The sequence below is a fragment of the Wickerhamomyces anomalus genome (assembly GCF_001661255.1).
Source record: "Wickerhamomyces anomalus NRRL Y-366-8 unplaced genomic scaffold WICANscaffold_5, whole genome shotgun sequence".
NCBI classification, from domain to species: domain Eukaryota; kingdom Fungi; phylum Ascomycota; class Saccharomycetes; order Phaffomycetales; family Wickerhamomycetaceae; genus Hansenula; species Hansenula anomala.
The window spans coordinates 1,271,919-1,284,499 of record NW_017567114.1 but is presented as its reverse complement, the minus strand read 5'-3'; the positions used below and the strand labels follow the sequence as shown (position 1 = coordinate 1,284,499).

The 12,581-nt window shown below is 34.4% G+C and overlaps 4 protein-coding genes across 4 annotated transcripts; 1 reads left to right on the top strand and 3 right to left on the bottom strand.

The window, feature by feature from the left end:
* Positions 1-834: 834 nt before the first annotated feature.
* On the top strand, positions 835-3,918 carry MSH3 (mismatch repair protein MSH3; the record flags this gene model as incomplete). Its single annotated transcript, XM_019182098.1, has 1 exon — positions 835-3,918. One exon carries the CDS (start codon positions 835-837, stop codon positions 3,916-3,918), a length of 3,084 nt encoding a protein of 1,027 aa, XP_019037650.1.
* A 69-nt stretch (positions 3,919-3,987) lies between these two features.
* Positions 3,988-6,935, bottom strand: WICANDRAFT_96217 (serine/threonine-protein kinase). Its single transcript, XM_019186513.1, has one exon. It carries the CDS (start codon positions 6,517-6,519, stop codon positions 4,081-4,083), a length of 2,439 nt encoding a protein of 812 aa, XP_019037649.1. The 5' UTR covers positions 6,520-6,935; the 3' UTR covers positions 3,988-4,080.
* Positions 6,936-8,887: 1,952 nt separating this feature from the next.
* WICANDRAFT_34803 (uncharacterized protein) lies at positions 8,888-10,291 on the bottom strand (the record flags this gene model as incomplete). The annotated part of the gene is made up of 3 exons (XM_019182234.1): positions 8,888-9,034; positions 9,236-9,417; positions 10,231-10,291. Coding segments are annotated over 3 exons (390 nt in total), but the record flags the coding sequence as incomplete, so codon positions are not given.
* A 1,473-nt stretch (positions 10,292-11,764) lies between these two features.
* WICANDRAFT_34149 (uncharacterized protein) lies at positions 11,765-12,418 on the bottom strand (the record flags this gene model as incomplete). Its single annotated transcript, XM_019182154.1, has 4 exons — positions 11,765-11,908; positions 11,968-12,074; positions 12,132-12,147; positions 12,200-12,418. 4 exons carry the CDS (start codon positions 12,416-12,418, stop codon positions 11,765-11,767), a joined length of 486 nt encoding a protein of 161 aa, XP_019037647.1.
* Between the last annotated feature and the right edge of the window lie 163 nt (positions 12,419-12,581).

The window sequence follows — 12,581 nt, the reverse complement described above, 5'->3', positions numbered from 1 at the left end:
TTATTTTGATACAGGAAAGGGACTTGGTATTGGTTTGTCTTGAGCATCATACTGAAGAAGTACGCTTTCTTTCTTGATCAATAAATATTTGTAATAATTATGGGTAATCAGGGATGAGCAGCAGTAGACTTGACAACGGTGGAAGGGTCTAACGAGCAGGAGGCAGTGGAGGGAAGCAGAAGCAGTAGCAGCAGAGGAGTGATCTCTTTATATTCAGTTTGTAGTTTGTATTCCATGTACTGAGAAGAGAGTGGAAGTGAATATGGATTTTCATGGAAATTGAGAGTTTAATAATAATAAAATGGTTGTCTCGAGAGCTATCATCCACCACAGCTGAGTCAGGGCTTATGTCAGCAAGTATTTTAAAACGGCACTTGCAATTTGGTAACTGCACGTGGCTGACCGATGATAAGAGGAGAGAGTAATAGCAATAGTATAGAGTATAGATTATAGTATAGAATAGAGTATAGTAATTAGGATATATTGTATTGTATTGTATAATGTATTGTCTATTGTCAGCAACATCTCGTTGTCTCCAAAGCAGCCACAGACTCATGAAAATTTTTATTCTCAACTCTTTTTTTCGCTATCTCAAAATTGTGAAATCCTTTGGCAATTTGAAGCGCCACAGGCGTGTCTGCGATTATCCGATTACCGAGAGAAAAATAGAGAGTATTACATAAGCTGACGTAATGTAATGTAAAAAAATATGATCACATGACCAGTCACATGGCTACCGCGAACTCGTTCTGTGATTCAAATCGTAAACAACACGAAATTTCAATATTTTCACTATTGGAAAAAGATGGGCGTCTAATTTCTGAAACCAATATCATGAAGAGTTCTCAGCCCAAACCAAGTCAGCCATCCATCAGCAGGTTCTTCAAACCATCTCCAAAGAAAGAAACTCCAAAGCCTCCAAAGACTCCAGAAGTGGATCAAGATGAGCTAAGGCAAGATGCACTCAATGCTGAATTAGCAATACAGAGGAAATCTCAGTTCCAATACAATAAATCTCAAAGTTCGCCACCTTCACAACCAACAACTGATCAAATCATAAGGAGAGAAAACTATAAGGAAAAATTATCTCAGGTGTTTAATTCAAAAGTTGAAAAGCCACCTATTGATTCAGATAATGATGATGATGAGGCTGAACCAACACCACCTCCAACTAAAAGGCAAAAAACAAAGGCAACTTCAAAACTGACACCTTTAGATCAACAAGTTAAAGATCTTAAATTACAACATTTGGACAAAATACTGGCAATTCAAGTTGGTTATAAATATAAATTTTATTGTCAAGATGCTGTTATTGTTCATAAAATTTTAAATATAATGTTGGTTCCAGGGAAATTAAATATCATTGATGAATCCCCAACTGATAAATTATACAATAAGTTAGCTTATTGTTCTATCCCTGAACCAAGATTGCATATTCATTTACAAAGATTATTAGATAAAGGTTTAAAAATTGGCATTGTGGATCAAACTGAAACAAGTGCAATTAAATCAGTTGAATCTAAATCTTCAAATCTGTTTAAAAGACAATTATCAAATGTCTTCACAAAGGGAACATATATTGAATATGATGATTCAAATAACCAAATAAATGATAAGAAATTAGATTCTTTAATTTCAATTCTGGAAACACCATTAAATGATAATATGGTTCATTTCACAATGGTTTCAATCCAACCTTTAGCTGGTGAAATCACTTATGATGAGTTCGAAGATGATTTTCTTAGAAATGAATTAGAAACAAGATTATTACATTTGGAACCAATTGAATTTATGTATTTTGAAGATAATTTAAGTGAATTAACAAATCGTACATTGGAAAATTTTATCACATCAAATTCTCAAAATATCAGAATAAATAAAATTCCATTCTTGAAGAAAAATTTTTATGAATCATATTTAAATGATTATGTCTTGGATGATTCTAATTTATTTGAATTCATTTCCACAAAATCAATTAATTTCCAAATTTGTTGTTCAATTTTAATAGATTATTTAAAAGAATTTCAATTAGACTCTTCTTTCAAAATTGTTTCAAATTATTTAAATTTTGTTCAATCAAATCATATGATTTTAAATTCAAATTCCCTAACAAATTTAGAAATTTTCACAAATTCAACAAATAATGAACAATTTGGGTCTCTACTTTGGTTGATGGATCATACAAGAACTAAATTTGGTTATAGATTATTAAGAAATTGGATATCAAAACCATTAACAAATAGAGAGGAAATTGAAAAAAGATTTGATGCCGTGGAGAATATTCAATCAAATTTCAATCATTTTTTGGAAAATTTGGCAAATTTATTGAAAAATTCACCAGACTTGGAGAAAATTTTGAATAGATTACATTATGGGAAAGTTAAGAGAAAAGAATTATACATTTTCTTGTTAAAATTTGAAGAAATTACGAATTTAATTATTAAATTTGGTAAATATGAAATTTTAAACAGTTTAAAATCTTCATTATTGGAAGATTTATTTCAAAATTTAATTCAAATTTCAATTGATTTAAACATTTCAAATTTCATCTCCATGATTAACTCTCAATATGCAATGGATGATCAACATTCAAATGATGATCATATTTTAAAATATTTCAATTTAAACACTTTGAGAATTAATCAAGATGAAATTATTACTCAAGATATTGAAATTTCATCAATTAAAGATCAATTACAAGAAGAATTAACAAGAGTTAAAACTTTTCTCAAAAGACCTTCATTGGATTTCGTTACAAGTTCAAGAGAACCTTACTTAATTGAAGTTAGAACTGGTCTTGTTAAAATCATCCCGAAAGATTGGGTTAAAATTAATGGATCAAAATTAGTGTCAAGATTTAGAACTCCCAAAACAATAGAATTGATGAAATTATTACAATATCATAATGAATTATATTTAAATGCTTGTCATTCTGTTTTTCAAAAATTTGTTCGGAAATTAGATGAAAATTATTCAAATTTAAATCAATTTATTAAAAATTTAGCAAAATTTGATTGTTTATTATCCATCACAACAACTTCAACTTCATTGAATTATAAAAGACCAACCTTAGTGGATAAACAAATCATTGATATTTCAAATGGTCGAAACCCAATAATTGAACAATTAAACACTTATGTACCTAATGATATCAAAATGGATTCTTCATTGAAAAATTGCTTTATAATAACAGGTCCAAATATGGGTGGTAAATCTTCATATGTTAAACAAGTTGCTCTTATGGTTATCATGGCACAATGTGGTTGTTTTATTCCATGTGATTCTGCAACTTTGGGTGTTTTCAATTCAATTTTAACAAGAATGGGTTCAAAAGATGATTTAATTAAAGGTGAATCAACTTTTTTCACAGAAATGTCTCAAGTGCTTAATGTTTTACAAAATTCTTCCAATGGGAAATCTTTAATCATATTGGATGAAGTTGGTAGAGGAACCGGTACTGTTGATGGGATAAGTTTAGCTTCATCAATTTTGGAATATTTGATGAAAGAATCAACTTCCAAAACAAATTTGATTTTATTTATAACTCATTTCCCATCAATTTGTAAATTGTCTAAAAAATATGGGAAAATTGAAAATTATCATATGGGTTATATCGAAACAAGTCAAAATGATGATGGTGATGATAAGAAAAAATGGCCAAAAGTTACATTTTTATATAACCTAGTCAAGGGAATTTCTAAAAATTCTTATGGTTTGAATGTTGCAAAATTAGCTTCAATTGATGATGAGATTATTAATGAAGCTTTTAAAATTTCACAAAATAGACAATTTGAAGTGGAAAATAGGGCAAAAGTTAAAAATGAATATAAAATTGTGGAAATGTTTCAAAAAATTATGAATGATGATAAAGACATTAATGTTGAACAATTATGTGATGTTGTTGATGAATTAGATTAGTTATAATAATAGATCGAAATACAGTCATACAGTTTGTACTAGTTTTCATTTCTCTAAATCAAGCGTTTATTTTTCATAAATATTTTTTGCACCATATCTCAAAACCCAAAATAAAATTCGTAAACTTTGTATAAAAACAGTACCACCTTTAATCACCTAATTCTAAAACTTTGTCTTGAAAATACTCTTACTATTTGTTCTCGGTCTATTACCACTAGTAACAGTATAAGAAATTGAACCATAAGAATTCCCAGTTCCATAAATCAAAGAATCATCATCATTATTACCTTCATGAATTAAAGTCATTGAATTGAAATCACCGAATGGATCATCAACATTGGAATCTTCCTGGTCTGAAACTTCTTTCAAGATTTGTTCATTTGATATATCAATTGATGATTGTTTGTTATTCTTGTTTGGTTTATGGAAATCTGTACCATTTTTACTCAATACTGGAATCATTGGAGGTTTTTGATTTCTTAATAATGCCCATTGAGTATTTTTGAAAAAAACATGATTTTTAATATCTGATGCACCTAATTTTGAACCTAATCTTTTATTCTCATCTTTAATTAATAATTTTTTGATTAAATTTTTACAATTTGATGAAATTAATTGAGTATCTGGGAAGGAAACATCTGATTTTAAAATGTTTGAAAATGTTTGATTTCTATTTGCCCCTTTAAAAGGTGTTGTACCAAATAACATCTCAAATATCAATATACCTAAAGTCCACCAATCAACTGCAACTGTATGACCTTTACCTCTAATAACTTCTGGTGCAATATATTCTTCAGTACCAACAAATGAATTTGTTCTAAACCCATCAATACAAATCTTGGTATCTAAAGTTTGATAATTCCTATTGTTATTAAAACTCATTGAAGGGTTTTTAATTGATTCTGTTTGTTTTGATAAATCAAAATCACTCAACATAATATGACCAGATTGATGTAATAAAATATTTTCAGGTTTTAAATCTCTATAGATAAATCCCATCAAATGTAAATATTCCAAGGCTGCAACAACTTCACTTGCATAGAATTTGGCATCTAATTCAGGAATACATTTTGATTTCCTAGTTTGTAAAGCTCTGAAAAATTCACCACCCATACAATATTCCATACAAAGATATAAATAATCTTCAGATTGGAATGAATGATATAACGTAACAATAAAAGGATGGTTTGATGTTGCTAAAATTTCTTGTTCAGCTAATGCTCTTTTAATCTTATTTCTTTGAATCATTTCTTTTTTACTCAAAACTTTCATTGCATATAACCTGTTAGTTTCCTTTTCACGAACTAAATAAACTTTACCAACATCACCTTTACCTAATAATCTAATTTTTTCAAAAGATTGAGGACCAACTTGTAATTCTGAAACTTTTATAGCATTTGATGATAAAAATGATTTCTTACGTGGTCGTGTTTTAGATTCTGTAATTTCCTCCAGTTTTTTATCAGAATCTGAATGTGTATGTTCATTCGAACTTGAATCATTCTTTAACCCTAATGGTGCTGATGCAACTCTCCTCAATGGTGGTTTTGGTTGGCCATTTGACTGCTGTTGTTGTTGTTGTGCTTCTGATTGTTGTTGGACTTCTTCTTCCTTCTGGTTCTCGGGTATTTCAAAACTATTCAATCTTTGATCAAATTCTTCAATAATTTGATTAAGTGATGATTGTGAATTTGTGTTGTTTTTTTTCAATGCAAAAGGGATTGGACCATGACCTTTACCCGAGGAACTATTATCAATGATCTCCTTGTGAATTTCATCATCACCATGAGGAGGTAAACCTTGATGAGCAAAATATGGTTGTGACGTGATGAAATTGTTGTTTGAACTTGCTTCTTTTTTGTTATTGTTTGGTGGATTTGGTGATGAAGGTGAACGTAATCTTCTTGCAGCCTGAGCAAATTTGGAACCACCAGAACTAGTCTTGGATGTGGGTGTTTGTTGAGGTTGTTCTTCAAGGGTTTCAGTAGGCGGATCTAAAGTTTCCTTGATAGGATATTCATGGTGTAGATTTGATTCATGGATTTTAGATGGGTTCTCCAACTTGAAATCTTCATCTTCTTCATTGTCATCATCATTATTGATTTTGATTTCAGGTTTAGTACTTGTCAAATTTGGAGATGTTGTTGCCGAGTTTGAATTGATTTTGAAGAAACTTTTGATCTTTGTAGTTAATTTTTTCTCTTCATGTGTTGGATCAAGTGGTTTTTCCGTATCAGTTGGTTGATGAAATTGATTATCAGATATCGGCTCCACACTTGGTGATAATGGCTCGTGGATCTTTGCTTCATGAGGTTGCTCAAGAGGTTGACCATTTGAATCATTCTGGTCAGCTTTATTGGAGCCAAAGTTGAATATTTTGCCCAGAGACATTGATCTTGATCTCAATTTAGATAAAGGAGGTGTTGGTGGTTGTAGATTCTGGGTAGACTCATTATTTGATTGTGGCACTGTTTCAACGTTTCGACTCGACGAGCTGGAGAAATCTTCAGCTGGAGCTGGCGATGGAGAGCCCTTTTGACTGATTGAATCATGACTTAGAAATAAGTTTCGATTGTTTTCACGTAGCGCTGTGCTCGTCATATCAGCTAAGTAAGCAACGACCCAATAGCGAAGATGCCAAAGAAGAAACAAATCAAAGGTGGGAAAACAGGCCTTGAGGGAGCGTGAAATGTGGTATTTGGGAGTCTTGTGACCGATAAATCAGCAGTTGATGGAGATTGTTGATGTTGATGTTGATGATGATAAATTGGATGAACACTGCCAGGATAAAGTAATCAATCAATCAGCGTCTCGTGCCTGTAGCGGGAAACCTCGAACTGTTTGTGAATTGGTGGGAAGGCGAGTCTAATAGACTTTGGAATTGAAGTGGATTCTCTTTGCGATGGAAAAGACTTTGCTGCTCTGGATTGAATTGTACTGGTTCTCCTCGTAAAAGAGTGTTGATTTTTGCTTTCCCTTAAAAATTCATCATCATCAGGAAATCGCCTCGAGACAACGAATCCAGAAAGCGTAAAACTCGGGGACACTAAAAATAACAAAACAAAAGACCAAATCAAAATCAACTACAAAATGGTGCTATGAAAAAGGAAATTCTATATTATTTTCATCCTGTGAAGTGTCCTCAGTAGAGCAATCTCATCATCCATGTTATTATAGTTACTATTGTTGTTGTTGTTTCCTGGGATTATAGGATACTGAGGATTTAACTGTGGAGTTGGCACAGACTGAATGTGGAACGTATCAAGTAGCATGTCGTTGACCTGGAGTGACACTTTGAACACCTCTGCTTCTAGTTTGAACATGACATACTGCTCGTTGATGGCTTGAAATGATGGTATTGGTTTTGTGTCCATTATTCTGGTTTTGTGGCAATTCAAATTGGATTAATTTCGACAACAGACCACAACTTCTCATCATGATGGAACTTTGTTTAAGTATCTTTCAGCAAATTTCAACTTCATACAAATATGCTACATCCATATTGACTACAGGGTCTGACTCAACTTGTTCCAGCTACTTGGTTTTGTTTATTCGCTTACTTTTGTTCGGTGCATGAGCTGTCTTCTCCAAAGGTGGCAGGCTACTAGATAGGCTACAGCTCCTGGTAAAATGACATCACAAATACAGAGAAAAAGGCTTTTTTCTAGCTCATTTGGGTAATTCATGTGCACTGTGTCTTTTTATGTGTCAAATTGTTTTGAAGATGTTTCATGTTGATGGCTATTGGTGTGGCACGTATCAAAATTTCTAACCAGATATGAAACAATTTGGATACAAAAGGGATCTATTAATGGTCACTGGAGTGAGTGCTGGTATTATTTACTACTTGGATTTGCATTATTGGGTACGGGCTAGCTATTGGGTTTTGAGAATGGTCGAGATTCAAAGAGATCTTCAGTTGTTTTATCGTTGTTATAAGTTGAAGTATCAATCTGATACACCCTTTGATATTTATAACTTTGGAAATCCTTCTCAAAATAATTCACTATGCTGTTTCTAATCATCATCAATACTATCCTTCTCCCAAAATGAAGTTCTCAGCTGCTGCTATCACATTATCATCTTTGGCTTTGGTTAATGGATTGAGTGTTCCATTCTATTCCAACTCAACTTTTTCCAGTATTGAATCTTCATCTTCATCTAGTTTATCATCAACAGAAGATGATTTCATTTACTCTCCAAGCGCTGAATCATCTGGTGCTTTAACTTATGGAACCACTACAGTCACAGTCACATCTTGTTCAAATGGGGGTTGTTCTGCTACAAAGAGTCCAGCTTTAATTTCATACACCACTTCAGACTTGGGTACAACTAAAACAATTATAACCACTTGGTGTCCATTATCAGAAGCTTCATCATCATCATCAACACATACAAATCATACAAATACTAATTCTGGATCATCTTCAGTCACTTCCATTTCAGCTGTTGCTACAAGCTCAGAGTCATCTGTTGGTTCTTCAATCTCCACAGAAGTTGATATTTTGAATAGCACCACGGTTGTAACTGTGACATCATGTTCAGAATCTAGCTGTCGCACTTCTACATCACCAGCTCTAGTTTCCATTGCAACTACAACTTCATATGGTATTGAAACCAAATACACAACTTGGTGTCCATTAACTGCCACTGAAAGCTCAACAATTGGCTCAGCTTCTTCAGCCTCAAGTTCTGGTGCTCTATCAACCAACTTATCTGAATCTTTAGTATCATCATCAATCGCTTCCGGTTCAGCGTCAAGCTCTGCTATTTCATCCGGCTCAACAGTTAGCTCATCATCTGGTTCTTTGGAGACCTCATCTTCATCCTCTATGACGACTTCAATTGGCTCAAATGGTACAACATCATCTTTGTTTTCATCAGCCAGCGAATCATCAACATTTGGAACAACAAAAATTTTGAATGAAACAACAATTGTCACTGTCACCTCTTGCTCAGAATCCAACTGTCATACTTCAACTTCACCTGCTCTTGTTTCAATTGCTACTACCACTTCAGTCGGTGTTGTGACTGAATATACCACATGGTGTCCACTGACTGCTACCGAAAGCTCTTCTATTGCAACTTCAGGATATTCAGGGTCTAGTGTTTCTAGCTTCTCCAGTTCATCAGGCACTATTGGATCATCATCCACTTCAGGTTCTGCAAAGTCATCATCAGATTCAACTAGATCAGGTACTCCAATCTCTTCATCATCAGTTTCATTGAATTCATCCTCATCAAGAAATGGTACAACTACAATCAAAGGTGATGCTACAACTTATACACCAGAATCATCATCAACATCCATTCACACTACGGGAAGAGTCTTGAATGAAACAACAATTGTTACTGTTACTTCTTGCTCACATACTGATTGTAAAGAAACAACTTCTCCAGCTTTAGTTTCCATTGCAACTACAACTTCTGTTGGTATCGTTACTGAGTATACTACCTGGTGCCCATTAACAGCTACTGAATCTTCATCATCAAGAGAATCTGTTGGTTCATCATCATCTGTTACCACCGTTTCATCTGGATCTCCTACAAAACCAGGCTCAACTGTCACATCTGGTTCCACTACACCAAAATCATATGGATCAATTTCATCAACAACTGCTTCATCAAGTGGTTCTTTATCAACTTCATCCACCACTGCTCAAACAACCACTGTGGTCACCATTAGCTCATGCGATGGAAATTCATGTTCTTCCACCCATTCAACTGCTTTGGTCACTGTTGTTACCTCTACCCATTCAGGTGTTGTTACTTCATTCACAACTTATTGTCCATTAACTTCAACTGAAAGTTCATCTGCTCCAAAGTCAGACTCCACAAAGGTTACAGGCTCGAGCTCTACATCATCAGGTGCTACTTCTGGTACTACATCAACAGGAATGAAATCTTCCACTACTCAATCCATTGGTTCATCTGCTTCAACTGGAACTTTCAGCTCTGAAGCTCCAAAGCCAACCACCTCAGATACTACAACATTGGTGACCATCAGCTCCTGTGATGAACATTCATGCTCTTCAACCCACTCAACTGCTTTAGTTACTGTTGTCACCTCCACTCATTCAGGCGTTGTTACCTCTTATACCACTTATTGTCCATTGACCTCTACAGAGTCAACATCACCATCATCATCAACTGGCTCTACTTCACATGTCACTACTTCTGTTAACACAAGTGGTACTACTCCAATCGTTGGTAAATCTAGTGAAACTACACCAGCTTCTGCTCCACATGGTTCTTCAACTACTCCAGTTTCCCCAGTGCACTCCACATCTGAAGCTCCTAAGCATTCAACACAACAAACAACATTGGTAACATTTAGCTCTTGTGATGCAACCTCGTGCTTCTCAACCCATTCAACTGGCTTAGTTACTGTCGTTACATCAACTCATTCAGGTATTGTCACTTCTTACACTACATATTGTCCATTAACCTCTGAAGAATCATCAACTGAACACAAGACTAAACAAGATACCACTTCATCAGACATTGAGTCAACACAATCAACCGCCACACCAACTGCTTCAGGTGCTTCATCAACAACTCAAACTTCTGTTTCTCCAAAAAATTCAACTCAAGGTACAACCACTATTCTTCCAGTTACCTCTTGTGAAGGTGAAAAATGCTCTACTGAAAGCACTACTGCATTGGTCACAGTTGTTACATCAACTCATTCAGGTGTTGTCACTTCATTTACCACATATTGTCCATTGTCATCTGAATCAGCTACTGAAACTCCAAAAGATTCAACTTCTGTTGCTACATCTCCAGGCAAAGGTTCAAGCTCTACTGCTTCCACTGCTCAAACTCCAGGTCTATCTAGTGCCAAACCTGAAGAATCAAAAGGACCATCATCATCACCAGCACCATCTCAATCAAAACCATCTGCTTCCGCTCCAAAAGATGAAACTACCAAACCTCTTGATACCCCTGTTTCAACTTTTGTCACTGTCACTTCCTGTAATGGTAATGAATGTACAACATCAAGCTCAGCTGCTATTGTTTCCCTTGTCACTAGTACACATGAAGGTGTCGATTCCTTATACACAACTTATTGTCCATTAAGTGATTACACTCCAACTACTTCACAGCCTCAAGTTTCCTCAACAACTTCAATTGCTCCAAAAGGACAACCATCAACTACAGCTGGAACACCAGGAACTACATTTTCAACCACCTCTATTCAAGATACCCCAGCTACTTCAACCCCTGTCTCAACTTTACAAGGTTCCAATCCACCAGCTCCAGGAAGTGCTTCTACTCCAATTGAACAACAACAAACATCAACTGTTTCAGAACCAGACGTTACCAATACCCAACATGCAACCGAGTACAACACAGTCTACACAACTACTGACTCAACAGGTTCAAGTTATGTTATTTCAACAAATACTCCAAATTCATCAAATCCAGCAGAACCATCAAGCTATACCACAGCTTCATACTCACAATCCAACTCAGTTGTTTATCAAGGATCTACACCAGTCTCAACAGCTAGTACATTGGTTCCAGTTATCACCACAGGAGTTGCTTCTAATGGTACCAATACCCCAGTTGTTGCTACACAAAATTCAGGCACTGGTAACACTCCTGCATCTACTGCTGCTTCAGTTTCACAATTTGAAGGTAGTGGATTTGACTACAAGAGAAGTTCGAAATCCGTTGTTTTGACCATTGGTTTGCTGTTGATTAGTTTGATATAGGTATGATATAACAATTTACCCAAAAGACATTTTAAATAGAGATTTTGCTTTTTTTCTAATTTGATATTTATAATAATAACACAACTTATGTACATTGAATGTTTGATTAGATTATACCATGTAAACACTTAGGAACGAACAACATCCCATGAAACTTCAGTTATTGAGACTTCATTACCAGCATTATCATCATAATCATAGAATTCGTCTTCATTTAGTTCAATTTCTTCAAATTTTGTTGTACTTTCAGCACCTTTTGCTTCAAATAGACCCTGTGATATCAAATGTTAGTAAATCACCATTTCATCATAATCATAAGGTATAGACTTACATCAGGCACAAAACGGACAAATTCAATACCACGGGCCTCAATTTCCAAAAGGGACACCGCTTTGCCACTGTCTTCAATAGTGTAATTATTCTTTGTTCTCGTTATAGCTGTTTTCATTGTTAATATTTAGCTTTGTTTAATATCATCAATTTATCCACACTTACAAGCTGAAGATTCTCTCTGTAAAACGTTAGTTATCAATTCTCCAAGCAATATGGTGTGAAGTACTTACTTTACAGTTTTTGCATCTGAACACAAAATTTGCTTCACCTCTACTTCCAGAGATTTCATGTTGTTCAAATCTATTAATTGTGATTTCTTTATCATGTTTTTCACGACATGAAGTACATTCAATTTCAAAAGTGTACTCGAATGGAGTTTGTTCTGTGTCTTTTGGACGTAAAACAGTTAGACCTTCAAGAGTGGCTTTCAACACTAGCTTATAACCCATTTTTCAATCAATTGGAATCTGACTTCAAATGATTCAAATGTTTCTTCGGACTTGATGGTTTAAAACGTTTAAATCATACCAAAGTTCAAAAGTAGTGTCCCTTGCCAATTTGCAGGTAATCTCCAGCATTCGCGAATTCATTCTGCAATAGTTTTTTCAAGAA

What these genes read in the sequence shown, in the direction of transcription:
- WICANDRAFT_96217 (XM_019186513.1), bottom strand. Translation starts at nt 6,519, where the DNA reads ATGACGAGCACAGCGCTACGTGAAAACAATCGAAACTTATTTCTAAGT.